The following is a 13,215-nucleotide window of genomic DNA, read 5'->3' on the forward strand; positions in this document are numbered from 1 at the left end:
GACATGTATATGGTCACAGAAATTTGAGGGTGCATACATGAGGATCAATGGTCGGCACAACATTGTGGGCTGAAGGGCCTGTTCTGTGCTGTACTGTTCTATGTTCTATGTCTTCAATATGACCATATCTGCTTCTACATCGCATATAAGGATTTACCCCGCTTTGTCCTAGAGCTTTTTCATATTCTATTAGAGTAAATTACTGGAAGCCAAAAGTTAAGAAATCGGTGACAGACTGCTTAGAAAAATCATACGATTAAGCAAAGTAAGCATGGTCTTATGAAAGGAAAGTTGAACTTGACAAATCTTTTTTTTTTTGGGAGGGAATGTAACTAGACAAGTTGATGAAGGGGAGTCAGTAGATTTCAAAAAGCATTCAGTTAGGTCAAAGTCTTGAGGATAAAATATTAGCTTGGATAGAAAATTTAATGGATAAGCATATGGACATAAATGGAATAGTGTAGGTTAGATGGGCTTCAGATCGGTATGACAGGTCGACACAACATCGAGGTCCGAAGGGCCTGTACTGTGCTGTAATGTTCTATGTTCTATGTTCTTGTCAAAGGCAAATTTGTCATAAAGATTGACTTGATTGCAAGCCTAGCAGCAGGAAGAGAACCCCAGCTTGTAGCTGAACAGGAAAAGCAGCTTCCACACCCAGCTTCAAGACCCCCAACAACTGCTTTTTTTAAAAAAAACTCAAGCTCCCACCCAAACAGGATGTTAACCCCACCCATGCAGGCTACTTCGATTGCAACTTGTTTAGTTTTTTTAAATCCTTGGGCAGTTTTACTACATTGGATTCAGATATACAGCTTGGAACCTCTGTCTTTTAAAACATCTTTTTAAAAAAAAAACAGGACAAAACACCTCAAGCTTTCTTGCTCCTCTGCTGCTTGGCCTGTTGTGTTCATCCAGCTGTCCACTTTGTTATCTCAGATACTCTAGCATCTGCGGTTCCTATTATCTCTGATACACCTTTTATCATTCTGCTACGTAAACTGGCTGACCTCTTTTTGTCATTCTGCCTGAATAAGTCTTGAGGTTTGCTGTCAGATTTTGATACCATGTTTGTACAAGGCATTGTGTGAACTGAAATGCACTGACACATATGGATGTGTTCAAGTTAATATAGGGTATGGTGCAGGTGAAGATTAACTGAATGTGCTGGACTGTTTGAGATTATAGCTGTCTAATCTTGTAATATTTTTTGGATGGGCTTGTACCTCATGCACTTTTGGATTATGATGTTCTGCTGTTTTTCAGGAATCTGGTTACCAACAGAACTACAAACGTGGCACAGGAGTTGGGCCTCGTGGGACAATGAGAGCAGGTAATTATGCATAACGTTAATGCTTATTCTTGGGACTAAAGTTAAAGAACCATATTAATGGCTTATAGACAAACCTAAATAGTTGAGGCTGCTTATTAACGTATGGTAACCGAGCAGTGCAGTTCTAAATCCTTCCTGAAATAGGACACATTGAGTTTTTGGCTAATGTTGTAGTTGTAGGCTATTTCCTCTTTTTGCTGAAATGGAGACATAGCTGCATCCTAAAAACCTGAGGATTTTTCCTCCTTAACAGGAATTCATTAGTGCTTGGATTCCAACTTGAATTGATATTGTTGAGATGACAGTTGAAAGCTTTTGTTTTAAAAGATACACTACTCTTATTTACTAAATCTATAAATCAGACCAATCTGGTTTATTCCCACTGGTTTTATTTCATCTGGAACTGCGGAAAACTAATGCTGGATTAAGTAGTGAATAAGCTTTAATGTGCATGTGACTGTCGCTTAGATTAGTGAAACTCTTCTTTCAAACATGAAACCCTTGAAGAAAATCAAGTTGCAGTTTGAGACAACTGGAGGCTGCAAATGTCATGTCCATTTTATAGGCTTCCACTTGCTTGGAATATCTGCATTGACTTTTTTTGTCTTGTGGTATCACTTCATCCTTGAGTATAGCAAGCTTCCCATTTATCTGCCAACACCCAAGTTGGATTTTGACTAGTCACTAGTTTGGGCACAGTGGTACCCCCACTATTTACTACCTTCACTTTGGGCAGCACCTCTAGTTGTGTTTTTTAGTTGAGGAGTGCCCTTGTCTGAATTACTTGAGACTTTTCCTTAATTTCAAGATCAACGCCTTGTTTTCCTCCAGACGCTTCAAAAACAGGCCTTTGAAGGCCAGCTTTCTGCCTGCGTTGTGCACTTAAAACTCTGTGCCATCATTTAGTAGCAGCTTGCTTTCTTGTTTCAATCTGTAGCTTTCTCAATTCCTACTCTGGGAATGGTTTATGGGAGTATTTAGACTTTGACTGAACTACATATTTGAACAATAAATATGTACAGAATAACAGTTGAGCTTGACATGTCTCTTCGTTGCCCAGTTGTAGACTTGAGCACTGGATATCTAATTACTCATATTCATGTGGCCAATTGTTGCCTTGGCATTTCTACTCCCTTTTTCTTCTATGCAATTTTGAAGCGGTTTTAAGGATGCAGAAGTTTGGCATGTGTAAGGATGAACCACTCATGTCTCAAATGAATGTGTCCAAATTGGACTTGGATGGTAAGCCCTGCTGTTAGTGCAGATCCCTGATCGATTCACCTTTCTATCTATGGGATTAGAGTAGCTAATTTCTAGGCAGATGACTAATAACAAATTGACCTTGAACAAGACATTCTTTCTCCAGGTGAATTACAAAACACCTTCAGTGTGAGGGTGGTATTATATATTTCAGTGGATTATATCTGTAATCCAAACTACAGGAGAATTGATTCATCAAACTCTGGATGTTTAAATGCTGCTAATTTGACCATTGAGATATTGGATACTAGCTAGCCGAGTTGTAATATGCAAGATTCTGTAATGGAATTTGTTGGCATCAGAAGGTTCATACCTCCCAGGTGTTTGGACAGCTTTACCTGTATTGGTGTGGCCATCTTGTCACTTAACTTGTTATTTAAACTGAACAATCTCAGATTTGGTTTGAGATGCCAGCCAGATATGTGCATGCTGACTTCCCCATGGTCCCTTAGTAAACAGGTTTTGTTAGAATTTCACCTACCAACCAGGTAAATACACGTGAAACATCCTTCTTTGAAATAGCCTGCACCTTGGAATTGCAGGACAGTTTTTGCCTGGCCTGAAAATTTATCTGTTTACTTTGTAATTGAGCCCAGAATGCCATCACTAACAGGACTGTGTTGTCTGCTCCACATGTTGGTTTTCTTTCTCATTAAGGGTGAGGAGCTCTTCTGAAGTACTTCAGTCACCAAAGTTTTGAATCCCAGTTTCACTACAAGTTGTAGTGGTAGAACTTCTCTGAAAGTACATGGTATTGTGCATTTGTATCAAAGAAATGAAACCCCTGTTCTGTTGTGCATGCTTTGAAATCCATGATGGATTACTTAACTTGACACAGTCAAAGTTAGAATCGAATCTAATCTTATCGTGGCTTGATCTCATGACTGCTGTTTGAGGGTTTTCAGTCTTTCTGGGAGTTTGTATGCTTAGCACATGCACCATTCTTGAGCAAGAGTAATGCATGTCTGTTTTAAAATCTGAGCTATGAGCTTTCATCATGATTTAAGAATCCATCGACTTGTCAGCATACCTACTGTGTGGATGGGGAGTTACTTTTTTTTGTTTGAAGCAAAGATGAAGTTGGGTCTTGTGACTTTCATCTGATCAATTGGAATGACTTCGGCAATTACTTTTAGACGAAAAGTGATGCAGTCCAGTAAAGTTGCCGAACTGATTTCTTTTTGAAAGAGCTGCCAGTTTATCTGATTTCTTCGATACTTGTGAAAACTTAAATTCAGTATTGCTATTATTGAACTCTTCCAGTGCTGTTTTCTGAGCTTGGGATATGAGCTGTTTAGTTGAATCCCAATTGTTGCCTCAACTGGTAATGCACTGTAGCTTTGAGTTGTGACTTGCCTGTATCTTTCTCTTCCCCTGTACCTGAAGTGAACTTAAACTTTGCCATCAGTTGATGCCTGCCTTATAAACTTGTTTAGTGTGACTTTAGAAGTTGTCCCTGTCCAACCCTTTTTTGGGTTCAAATTATCATTCTTCTTTTGTAATGTACACTAAATTTCTAAGTTGCATTGCAGATGTTGTCTCAGTATAATTTTACAAAGTAATTTCTTTCAAACAAGCCTAGAGATGTGTGGGATTACTTTTGTTATACTTAAGGGAAATAATGTTTTCCAGTTGAGGTATTGTCCAGCAGAATGTTCTTGACTGACTGCTTAGTGAGAAATACTTAATTTCTCTGCTTTGTGGTGTGCCACAGCATTCGGCCCTAGTATTGAGGTGTCTGGGGGCCCATTTTAACACTAACTGCTCCTCATTCTACTAAATAAACGGCTAGTGTACAGCTTGGTTGGAAAGTAACTTCCATATGTGAACAGCTGCTAAAACGCAAGTTGAGATGAGTGTCAGTAGTATCTTCCATAAGGCCAAGTTCTGCAAATTGGTCACACTGTTTGCTTGTGACCTCTGAACCCCTAGATGTAAATTTGAATGGCAATGTACATCTTTCTAGAATTGACTAATATGAAGCCAGTGAGGACCACTGAATTTTCTAGGATGACATGAGAAGAAAACAATGAACAAGGGTGTTAGCAAGTTTTATTGTGGGTTTTGCAAGATTCTGATTTACCAAAGGGAGTTTTTAGTCCTTTGCTTCTGAAAGATGTCTTTTTAAAGTCTTGTGAGCAATCATGTTTTTGATTGTTAGGGATGAGGTGTGTGGTTGGTGGGCAAGGTTTTGGGTGGTGGAGGAATGGGACTTTTTTGGGGTTAACCTTTTTTAGATCAGAATGTGATTATTGCCTTGTCTAGCAGAGTGGAAGATTTTTCAACCTTTAGCAGGTCCTAATTACTCAACCGCAGGGTGGAGCGATTCCCCTCAGATGAGCAGTCCAGAGCAAGACAGTGAGCACTTCAACAACAGTGGGGATTCTGGACAAGGGGACTCGCGAAGCATTACTCCAGTGGATGTGCCAGGGACCAGTCAAGCTGCCACCCTCTTGCCTGTACACGTCTACCCTCTTCCTCAGCAGATGAGAGTGGCCTTCTCCACTGCAAGGACCTCTAACTTTACCCCTGGATCCCTGGACCAGCCCATTATCTTTGACCTTCTACTCAATAACCTTGGAGAAACATTTGATTTTCAACTGGGGCGATTTACCTGCCCTGTGAATGGCACCTATGTCTTCATCTTTCACATGCTGAAGCTAGCTGTGAATGTTCCACTATATGTAAACCTCATGAAGAATGATGAAGTCCTGTGCTCAGCTTATGCCAATGATGGTGCTCCAGATCATGAGACTGCCAGCAACCATGCTGTTTTACAGCTTTTCCAGGGAGATCAGATCTGGCTTCGATTGCACAGAGGTGCCATCTACGGTAGCAGTTGGAAGTACTCTACCTTTTCTGGCTACCTCTTGTATCAGGACTGAAACAATGTGCTTGAATAGCTAAAATGCTTTGCACTCTGATCACTGTATCTTTAAGGGTCACTGAAGCGAGTTGCCAGAGATGACTTGTTAAACTATTGCAGTGGTTTTCTGGAATTTGGGTTTGCACTGACTGGGCACTTTAACCTGTGATGCCTTGCTGGTAGAGTTGTGAATATTGTTACAGAATGTTATGACTTGCACTTGTCAGTCAAAGACCACTTTCTGTGACTGTTGAAATGGATAGATTCCCTTAGCAAGATATCCTGCTATTTACAATGCCTCATGGTGCCTCAATAAAGATATTCTGCACTGTTGGTTGGTGTTTTGAATGGACAGTCTAGCTGCTAAATTCTTGTGCATTCTAAGAATTAAGAGTTGACAACCCTGCAAATGTTAAGTGAAAGTGTTTTTGCTGCAAAAATTATTTATCAGAACAAGTCAAATGATTTAAGGAATATTTTGCACTTTCATAACTATAATGTTAACTGACTTTTTTCAATTTTACTTTTTAAACATTTCACTTCCCCTGAGAATCAGTCTTGTTGACTGGCCTTTGGTGGCATTCCTGATATTTATTTGATTTTGAAAATTCAATGAAGACTAATCAATAAAATATTCAATTTGCCAATGGGTCAATATTTCCTGCAAGTTCCTAAAGCAGTTTTATCAAATGGGGTTGAATTTTCTCCATTTTGTGGAAATGGAGAAACTGAAATGATAAAAACTGGACCAGAGATGACATTAGAGAAAGCTTGTGTTTCTCCACAACTACCAAACTGCATTATTGCATGAGCTTCTCAAAACAAAAGGACTTTAGATGCTGAGATTTACCCCACAGTGAATCTGTATTTGGAAAATGATGAGAAAATTTGCTTTAATCTTCACTACTAGATTAGACTTTGGGGTAAATAGATGAGCAAAGAGTTAGTTCTATCCACTGTCCCAACTGTTTTGGGCTAAGATTTATGCCTTCGCTGTTCAGTGCATGATCAAATCTTCCAAAAGATGATATCTGGTTCCTTGTTTCAAGGATTTGAAACACTAAATTTAGTGTGTGGAAAATGTTCAGTATCAAAGATATTTCCCCTAAAAGTTCTAAATATATCTCTTCCAAGCTAGAATGGAAATGTTGATTAAACAACTTGACTGAGAAGGTGTAACTTCAATGGCTTTTTATTTTACCTTGGAAGAAGGTGAAGGTAGTGTTTCACAAGTGTGAAAATCCTTCCCAAAGCAAGTGTCAGATTGGCTTAAATAGCTTTCAAATCATGTTATAAGACTGCTTCAGTTAAGTCTGTCTTAACTTTCATAAAACTGGAATCTACTTCTGTTTTGGTGGTGGGTGTTGGTTGGGGGGGGGGGGTGGGGGGGGTGGCGTGGGGTGCAAAGAGAGACATTTTCCAGCTTGACCATAAATGTTTGTAATGGCATTTTAAAAAAGACCTGTGACAGGTATTCCACCTGCTAAATTCTACTTGGTTTCAAGTGCTTGCCTTGTTTATAGGAAGGACAATACAAGTTAGAGGATTGAGAAGACATTTGCCAGGTGTGGAAAGTTTGATACAAAGGCTAGGAATTTTCTAGACCCCCCACCCCCCAACAAGGTCACCTCAAACTCCTGTGCTCAAATGAGGAGAGGTATAGATAGAATCACCACTAATCTTTTCCCTGGGTGGGGGGATTTCAAGACTAAGGGGTGCACTTAAGGTGAGAAGATATTTTTAAAGACACAAGCGGTAGATGTTTGAGGGTGGTTTGTGTGTCACATGAAAGACTTGCATAAGTAGACAAATGAAAGAAGTTCGGTGGGACATGGGCTAGGAGAAGGCAGGTGGGGCTAAGTTTTTAGTTTGGGATTATGTTTAGCATAGACTGGACTGAAGGCTTGGTTTCAATATTGTTTGACTGGTGACTGGTCACTTTGGCCCTTGAATTTTAAAAGTCAACACTAACACAAGTAGACTTGCCACTAGTTTGTGATGGCTGATTTATGTTTAGGAATCATTTACTGGGACTTAAAAGGTTCCTATTTTGAATATTTCAATTGATTAATCCTTAGTTATAAAGTTTTTTTCTGGTTGTCTGCTCCATGTCAAGTGAACGAATTTCCAAAGTCATGTCAGGATGAATGATTTTGCACAGAGTTGCACATGACATGAGCACAAAAGTTAGACCACTGTGATAATCTATTCCAAATAGACTGGTCACTTTTTTGTATCTAAACTTACAAAGTAACATGTTTCAAAAAATTGTTTTTTTTGTTCTTGACTGCACGATGATTGTGGAATAGTCAAGCGCTCTCTTTATGCTAGAAACCATTAGGCTTTACCAGCTTTCAGTGAATTTGGCATCTTCACATTTAAAACATTACTTACATCTACTGTTGGTGGAAGGAAGTTGCATTTGCTCTGAGGAAACCTTTTGGCCCTATCTATGTCCCTTCACTAAGGGAAAACACCCTGTCAGTCCAAACTGAATCAAAATACTCCAGCCTCAGTAATATCCTGGTAAACTACCTCTACAACCACCACCCTGCGCCCCCCCCCCCCATTACAACCTTTCTCATCTGGATACTAGAAATACACAATATAAGCTAGTCCCTGACCCAGAGTTGTTATACAGGTCCAAGATAATCTTTGCTCTGAAACCCTCTGCCTAATAAAGACAAAGGGCAAAGTTTCATCAGAGTAAATGCAACTTCCTTTCATCAGTGGGAGATGTAAATGTTTTAAGGGATCAGGTTAGGGTTAACTCCTTTATCCACCTGTCCTGCTTCTGTGCTCTACTGTTCATAGAGCTTTAGTGCTTTGTCAGCTTTGAGTTGTTAGGTAGCATCCACCTGTTCTTTTAAGTTGTCTTGACTAGCCCAGACTCAGGCACTTAATGAAAATATTAACTAATATCACCTTACATGGAGGTGATAGCCTCGTGCCATTATCCCTGGACTGTTAATCCAGAGACCCAGGTATAAATCCCATCAAAGTAGATGGTATTTTGAATTCAGTAAAAATCTGGAAAGGAGTTTAATGATGACCATAAATCTAGTGTCAGGCAAAACCTATCTGGCTCATTAATGTCACTTAGGGAAGGAAATTACTACCCTTACCTGATCAGACACACGAAACATGAGACTCTGATCAGACACACGAAACATGAGACTCTAGACATACAGCAATGTGGTTGACTCTTAACTATCGTCGAGGTAATAAATGCTGGCCCGTGATGCTGTCATCCTGTGCAAGTTTTTTAAACAAAAAACAAAACTTTTGCAAAGTGTCAACATAAAGTCCTAGCTCCAATAAGCACAGACTAAGGTTTAAAAGTTAAGTGTATAGCTGGTCACATGTTCTTCTCAACTCGCTTGGATTTTGCACCTGGGCTTCCACAGGCAATACAACTTTACCCTCGGGCCCACTGGCGATTAGCACCTTGTCGTGCTGCAGAACACGACTGTTGCTGCTATACCACCCCTTCCTTTCTCTTCCCCTACACTTTTTAAAAAAAAACTCCTGATATGGAGTGATATGGAACCTGACATTCTATGTCTCTCCAATCTGCTTATGAAAAGGTGTGAAGTAGGCATGCAGATATGATGCCATGATCTGTTGGAGGGCAACGTTCCTGTCTTTATAGTTCTTACAAAATTGTGGGAAAGCCTGCAAAGGGCAGGGTAGAGGGTGGTGGTGGTTGTGGCGGGGTGGGAAAGAAAAATGTTTAGCTTTGTGATTCACGTACTTGTGTTCACCTGAGTGAAAAGTAGAATTCGAACTTGCATGTTGTTCTTCAACTTTAGCTGATGCATTTCCATTCTTTTATGTGCATACACACTTAGTTGCAATTCTTTGTTCGTTCTAAGGTTGAATTTTAATTTGAGTAATGTTTGTAAAGGGTGAGCTTAGAATTTGAGATTTAATTTTTTTCACCCACTTATCTGAGGGTACATAAGGTAGTGCCCATGTAGACAACATGTGGTGAACTGTCTTCATGCAACCTCACTACTGCTGTAGACTGAATGTGTTGGATCTGTTTGTTATCCTGTTCCATGTCTTAAGGAACTGTCCCCTAGAGTGGTACATATTCCATTTGTACCAAGGTGTGGAGGGATAAATGTTCTAGAATAGAAATACTGGGAAGATGGAAGCCATACTAGCTTTCCCTCAGACTGCAGCCCGGGAACAGCGGAAGCCAGTTTCATTCCCTGGCAACAGTCTGAGAGGAAGCCACTTTGTTCACAAGTTGGTGTCAGAATTGACTGAGCTTCTGCCTTAATTTTGCACCACGACAAAGACAGCATGCATGCTTCTACCTCTGTAAGGTCACCTGACTTTGCTCATCTGCTGCTGAAATCCAGCACTCTTAGTATTTAATTTGACTACTTTTTATTACACTTCTGGCTAGTGCCCTGTATTCTGCCATCTGGAAAGTGGAACTTGGCTAAAATCCCTCTGCTCAGTTTTTAAACTCCTAGCCCGTTCTCTCTTCCCCACCCCACCACTTTTCACTAATAACCTAATAGTTCACCAGCCCACATTTGGGTCCTGGTGAAGCAACAGTTTGTGAAACTAATGATGCCTTTAGAGACAGGAAGGAGATCTTTGACTTGAGGCTCTGATTTTAGCCTTGTGTGCATTCCCAGTTATAATTGCTTTGCCATTGCCTGTGCCAGCAGTTCTCTAGACCCCCAGGCTGAAGGGCCTAGGAAATATATTCATTACACTTTTTTTTTCCCTGAGCTGCTCCTTGCTCTGAGTACCTTTTTTTTTCTTTTGGTGATCTGATCCAGTATCTCCTCTTGCCACAGTTACTTTGATTTGCTTCAGTGAAGCACTTGCACTCTCAGTTAAAGCTGTGTATATGTTAGCGGCTACTGTGAGGTTAAATGATAATGTAGGTTCAGGAATGGTAAGTAAAACTGCCTCCTGGCCCTTTTCAGAGTTTCAACATGCCTAGTCTAGTCCCTTCTGGCCGGGTCTCTTCTACCATCAGATGTTGCATATTCCTGAAGGGTTGGTTATACTTTATGGTTTAGGTGGTTTATTCTTTGACCAGCTGAAGTTTTGAGCTTGGACCACTTGAATTACAACTTGATTACTCAAGTTCAGATACATGGCATTCGCTGTTTGCCCAATTCACACCAGCTGAAGCAGATAGCAACTACAGATACTGCATGTGACTTGGAGCAAAGCTTAGCTACGTTCACACAAGATGGGAATATCTAAGTGGTTGAACACAGTATTGACCTTTTTTGTGGCAAGAGAAGGGGGGGGGGAAACTACAGGCCACTTGTATATTTTCTTGTAGAAATTACTAAAGTGGCTGTTGTAAGCTTCAAAGGCAGTGGCCTACATCATAGTACTTTTCTACCTATTTTTAAAAATGTTACTATAGGAGCAGGTGGCTACAGCTAGGGTAACAAGTCTGGAAAGTACTCAGTGTTATAATAATTATGCAGATCCTCTTTGCTTTTTCCCTGTCTAATTGAAGATCAATCCTTCCAGGTTTTATTGCATCTCCCCAGATGAGGCTTTGGGCCCATCTACATTCAACCTGCTCTGAAAACACTGCTTGCAGTTTGACAGATCTGATAAATTCCACCACAACGGCTGAACCAATCAAAATTCTAGAAGGATTTTTAAAAGAAGTACTAATTAAATAATAACTTGCCAAAACTATCAATGCAGACTGCTCTTTTTAGAAAAGAAATCTTGGCTAAAGTATCATTTATGCTTTTTGTTTCTTTGAAATTTCTCCATTAGCATTGCTTCCACAGGTTTCTGTAGGTATGATCACTGACTGATGATGCAAAGCAAAAAGGAGACCAAAGTAGAACACCTGAAAGCGTGAACCAGTGCTGCTGAAAGATATTGACTCAAACATTTTTTAAACCCCCGTTCAGCCGCTGCCTCATCGACTGCATCTTTACCTTTTTGTTTTTATTATTTTATCTCTCTCTATCTGCACTTCTTTTCCTTTTTTTAAAAATTAATTTTAAGCCATTGGCCAATAAATTGTGGGGGGGGGGGGCAAGGAAAGTAAACAATACACAAAATTGGATGTTTAAGTCCTTTTTTAAATAAGTAATTGAATTTCTACTCACTCCACGAAGTAACATTGCTACATATGTTTTAAATTCGTCCACAATGAGTCTTGCCACGTGAGGAGAAGATATCATTTTGGCAGTGAAACATGTTCTAAACTCCTGTCTAGACTCAATTAGTCTATTATAAATATACAAAGGCAGGCTTATGGAAAAATCCTGTGGTCATGAAGGATGCGTAGACCTTTCGTACAAAATTAAACTCTTAAGTGTGATTACTATTGTAATGTAGGAAACTCTTGAATCAATAATGTTAACCATGATGAGTTTTTTATTTTAATTTAATTAATGGATAATTCCCTTGTACTTAACACCAAAAGCTTCTGCATCTACGTATGTGGAATCCGCTTCACCTCCCCTTCCAAAAGATGGCCATTTGCCAGTACTGCACTCCTTTGGTAATGAACTTTATAAGCCTTGATGCTTTTGTGTAGAACCTGAACGTGACACTTTATATCAGTGATAATGGGAACTGCAGATGCTGGAGAATCCAAGATAATAAAATGTCTGGGCCTGCTGTGTTCATCCAGCCTCACATTTTATTACCGTGACACTTTATAGTTCTGAGGTTAGAGTGTAATCAATGAAGCCACTACTGACTTCTGAAATACTGAAATCAAATGATACAGATAAAGACCTTTACATGGGAGCAGGGTTAGGCTAACTGGATTTAATACCTGCTCTGCTATTCAGTAATAATCATTACTCGTCAGCAGCTGGTCTCCATTTTTGTCTCAGTTGTTTCCCCTAAGTTTCTTAGCAATTTTAAATAATTATCTGTAGGTTCACAGAGGCCTGTAACCAAATCTTTCTATTAAAGGAGGACATCTTGTTACATGGCTTGAGGGGAATCAATGTCCATCAAGGAACAAGACAAGGTGAAATCAAAATAGTGCTGTAGATAGTCTGCAGCTGTGCTACTGTTGACAGAGAGAGAACTAATGTTATTGCTTTGAGTTTGATATCATTCTTCTTTGTCTAAAGAAGAGTCAGTGTAATCAACACTGACTCGGTTTCTGTCTCCATAGGTGCTGCAGAACTGCTGAGTTTCTCGAGCACTTGGTTTTGATTTCGGTTTTCCAGCATGTACAGAATTTTGCATATTATGAATAAGGCAAGGTCACAAGTCTAAGATCTACGAGAACTAATGCGGAAAATAAAACCATGTTAGTGTCTTCATTCTGCACTACACTCTAAGCTGTCCCTTTTTTTATAGTTCAAATATCTTTGTTCCTTTCCAAAACTCTGGATAGGATTTCAATACGATTCCAAGACTGATCTCTCTTAAAAGGGTGACTTCTTAGTCTGAAACTATTCTACATAGTATCAGAGATAATGGGAACTGCAGATGCTGGAGATTCCAAGATAATAAAATGTGAGGCTGGATGAACACAGCAGGCCAAGCAGCATCTCAGGAGCACAAAAGCTGACGTTTCGGGCCTAGACCCTTCATCAGAGAGGGGGATGGGGGGAGGGAACTGGAATAAATAGGGAGAGAGGGGGAGGCGGGCCGAAGATGGAGAGTAAAGAAGATAGGTGGAGAAGGTGTGGGTGGGGAGGTAGGGAGGGGATAGGTCAGTCCAGGGAAGACGGACAGGTCAAGGAGGTGGGATGAGGTTAGTAGGTAGCTGGGGGTGCGG

The 13,215-nt window shown here is 40.0% G+C and overlaps 1 protein-coding gene across 11 annotated transcripts in view; it reads left to right on the forward strand.

Annotated features, from left to right (window-relative positions):
• The window catches only part of caprin2 (caprin family member 2), a 58,292-nt gene that overhangs the window by 37,588 nt on the left and 7,489 nt on the right, over window positions 1-13,215 (forward strand). For 5 of the 11 annotated variants that reach the window (XM_048548926.2, XM_048548933.2, XM_048548925.2 and 2 more), the window contains 2 exons: window positions 1,267-1,333; window positions 4,859-5,792. In XM_048548926.2, the coding sequence (XP_048404883.2) occupies window positions 1,267-1,333; window positions 4,859-5,478 (687 nt within the window). In that variant the 3' untranslated portion in view covers window positions 5,479-5,792. Of the gene's footprint in view, window positions 1-1,266; window positions 1,334-4,858; window positions 5,793-13,215 lie in introns of those variants that run through there. The other 6 variants (XM_048548928.2, XM_059652286.1, XM_059652285.1 and 3 more) reach the window with 5 other exon arrangements.

The sequence above is a fragment of the Stegostoma tigrinum genome, chromosome 18 (genome assembly GCF_030684315.1).
Source record: "Stegostoma tigrinum isolate sSteTig4 chromosome 18, sSteTig4.hap1, whole genome shotgun sequence".
Taxonomy (NCBI): Eukaryota; Metazoa; Chordata; class Chondrichthyes; order Orectolobiformes; family Stegostomatidae; genus Stegostoma; species Stegostoma tigrinum.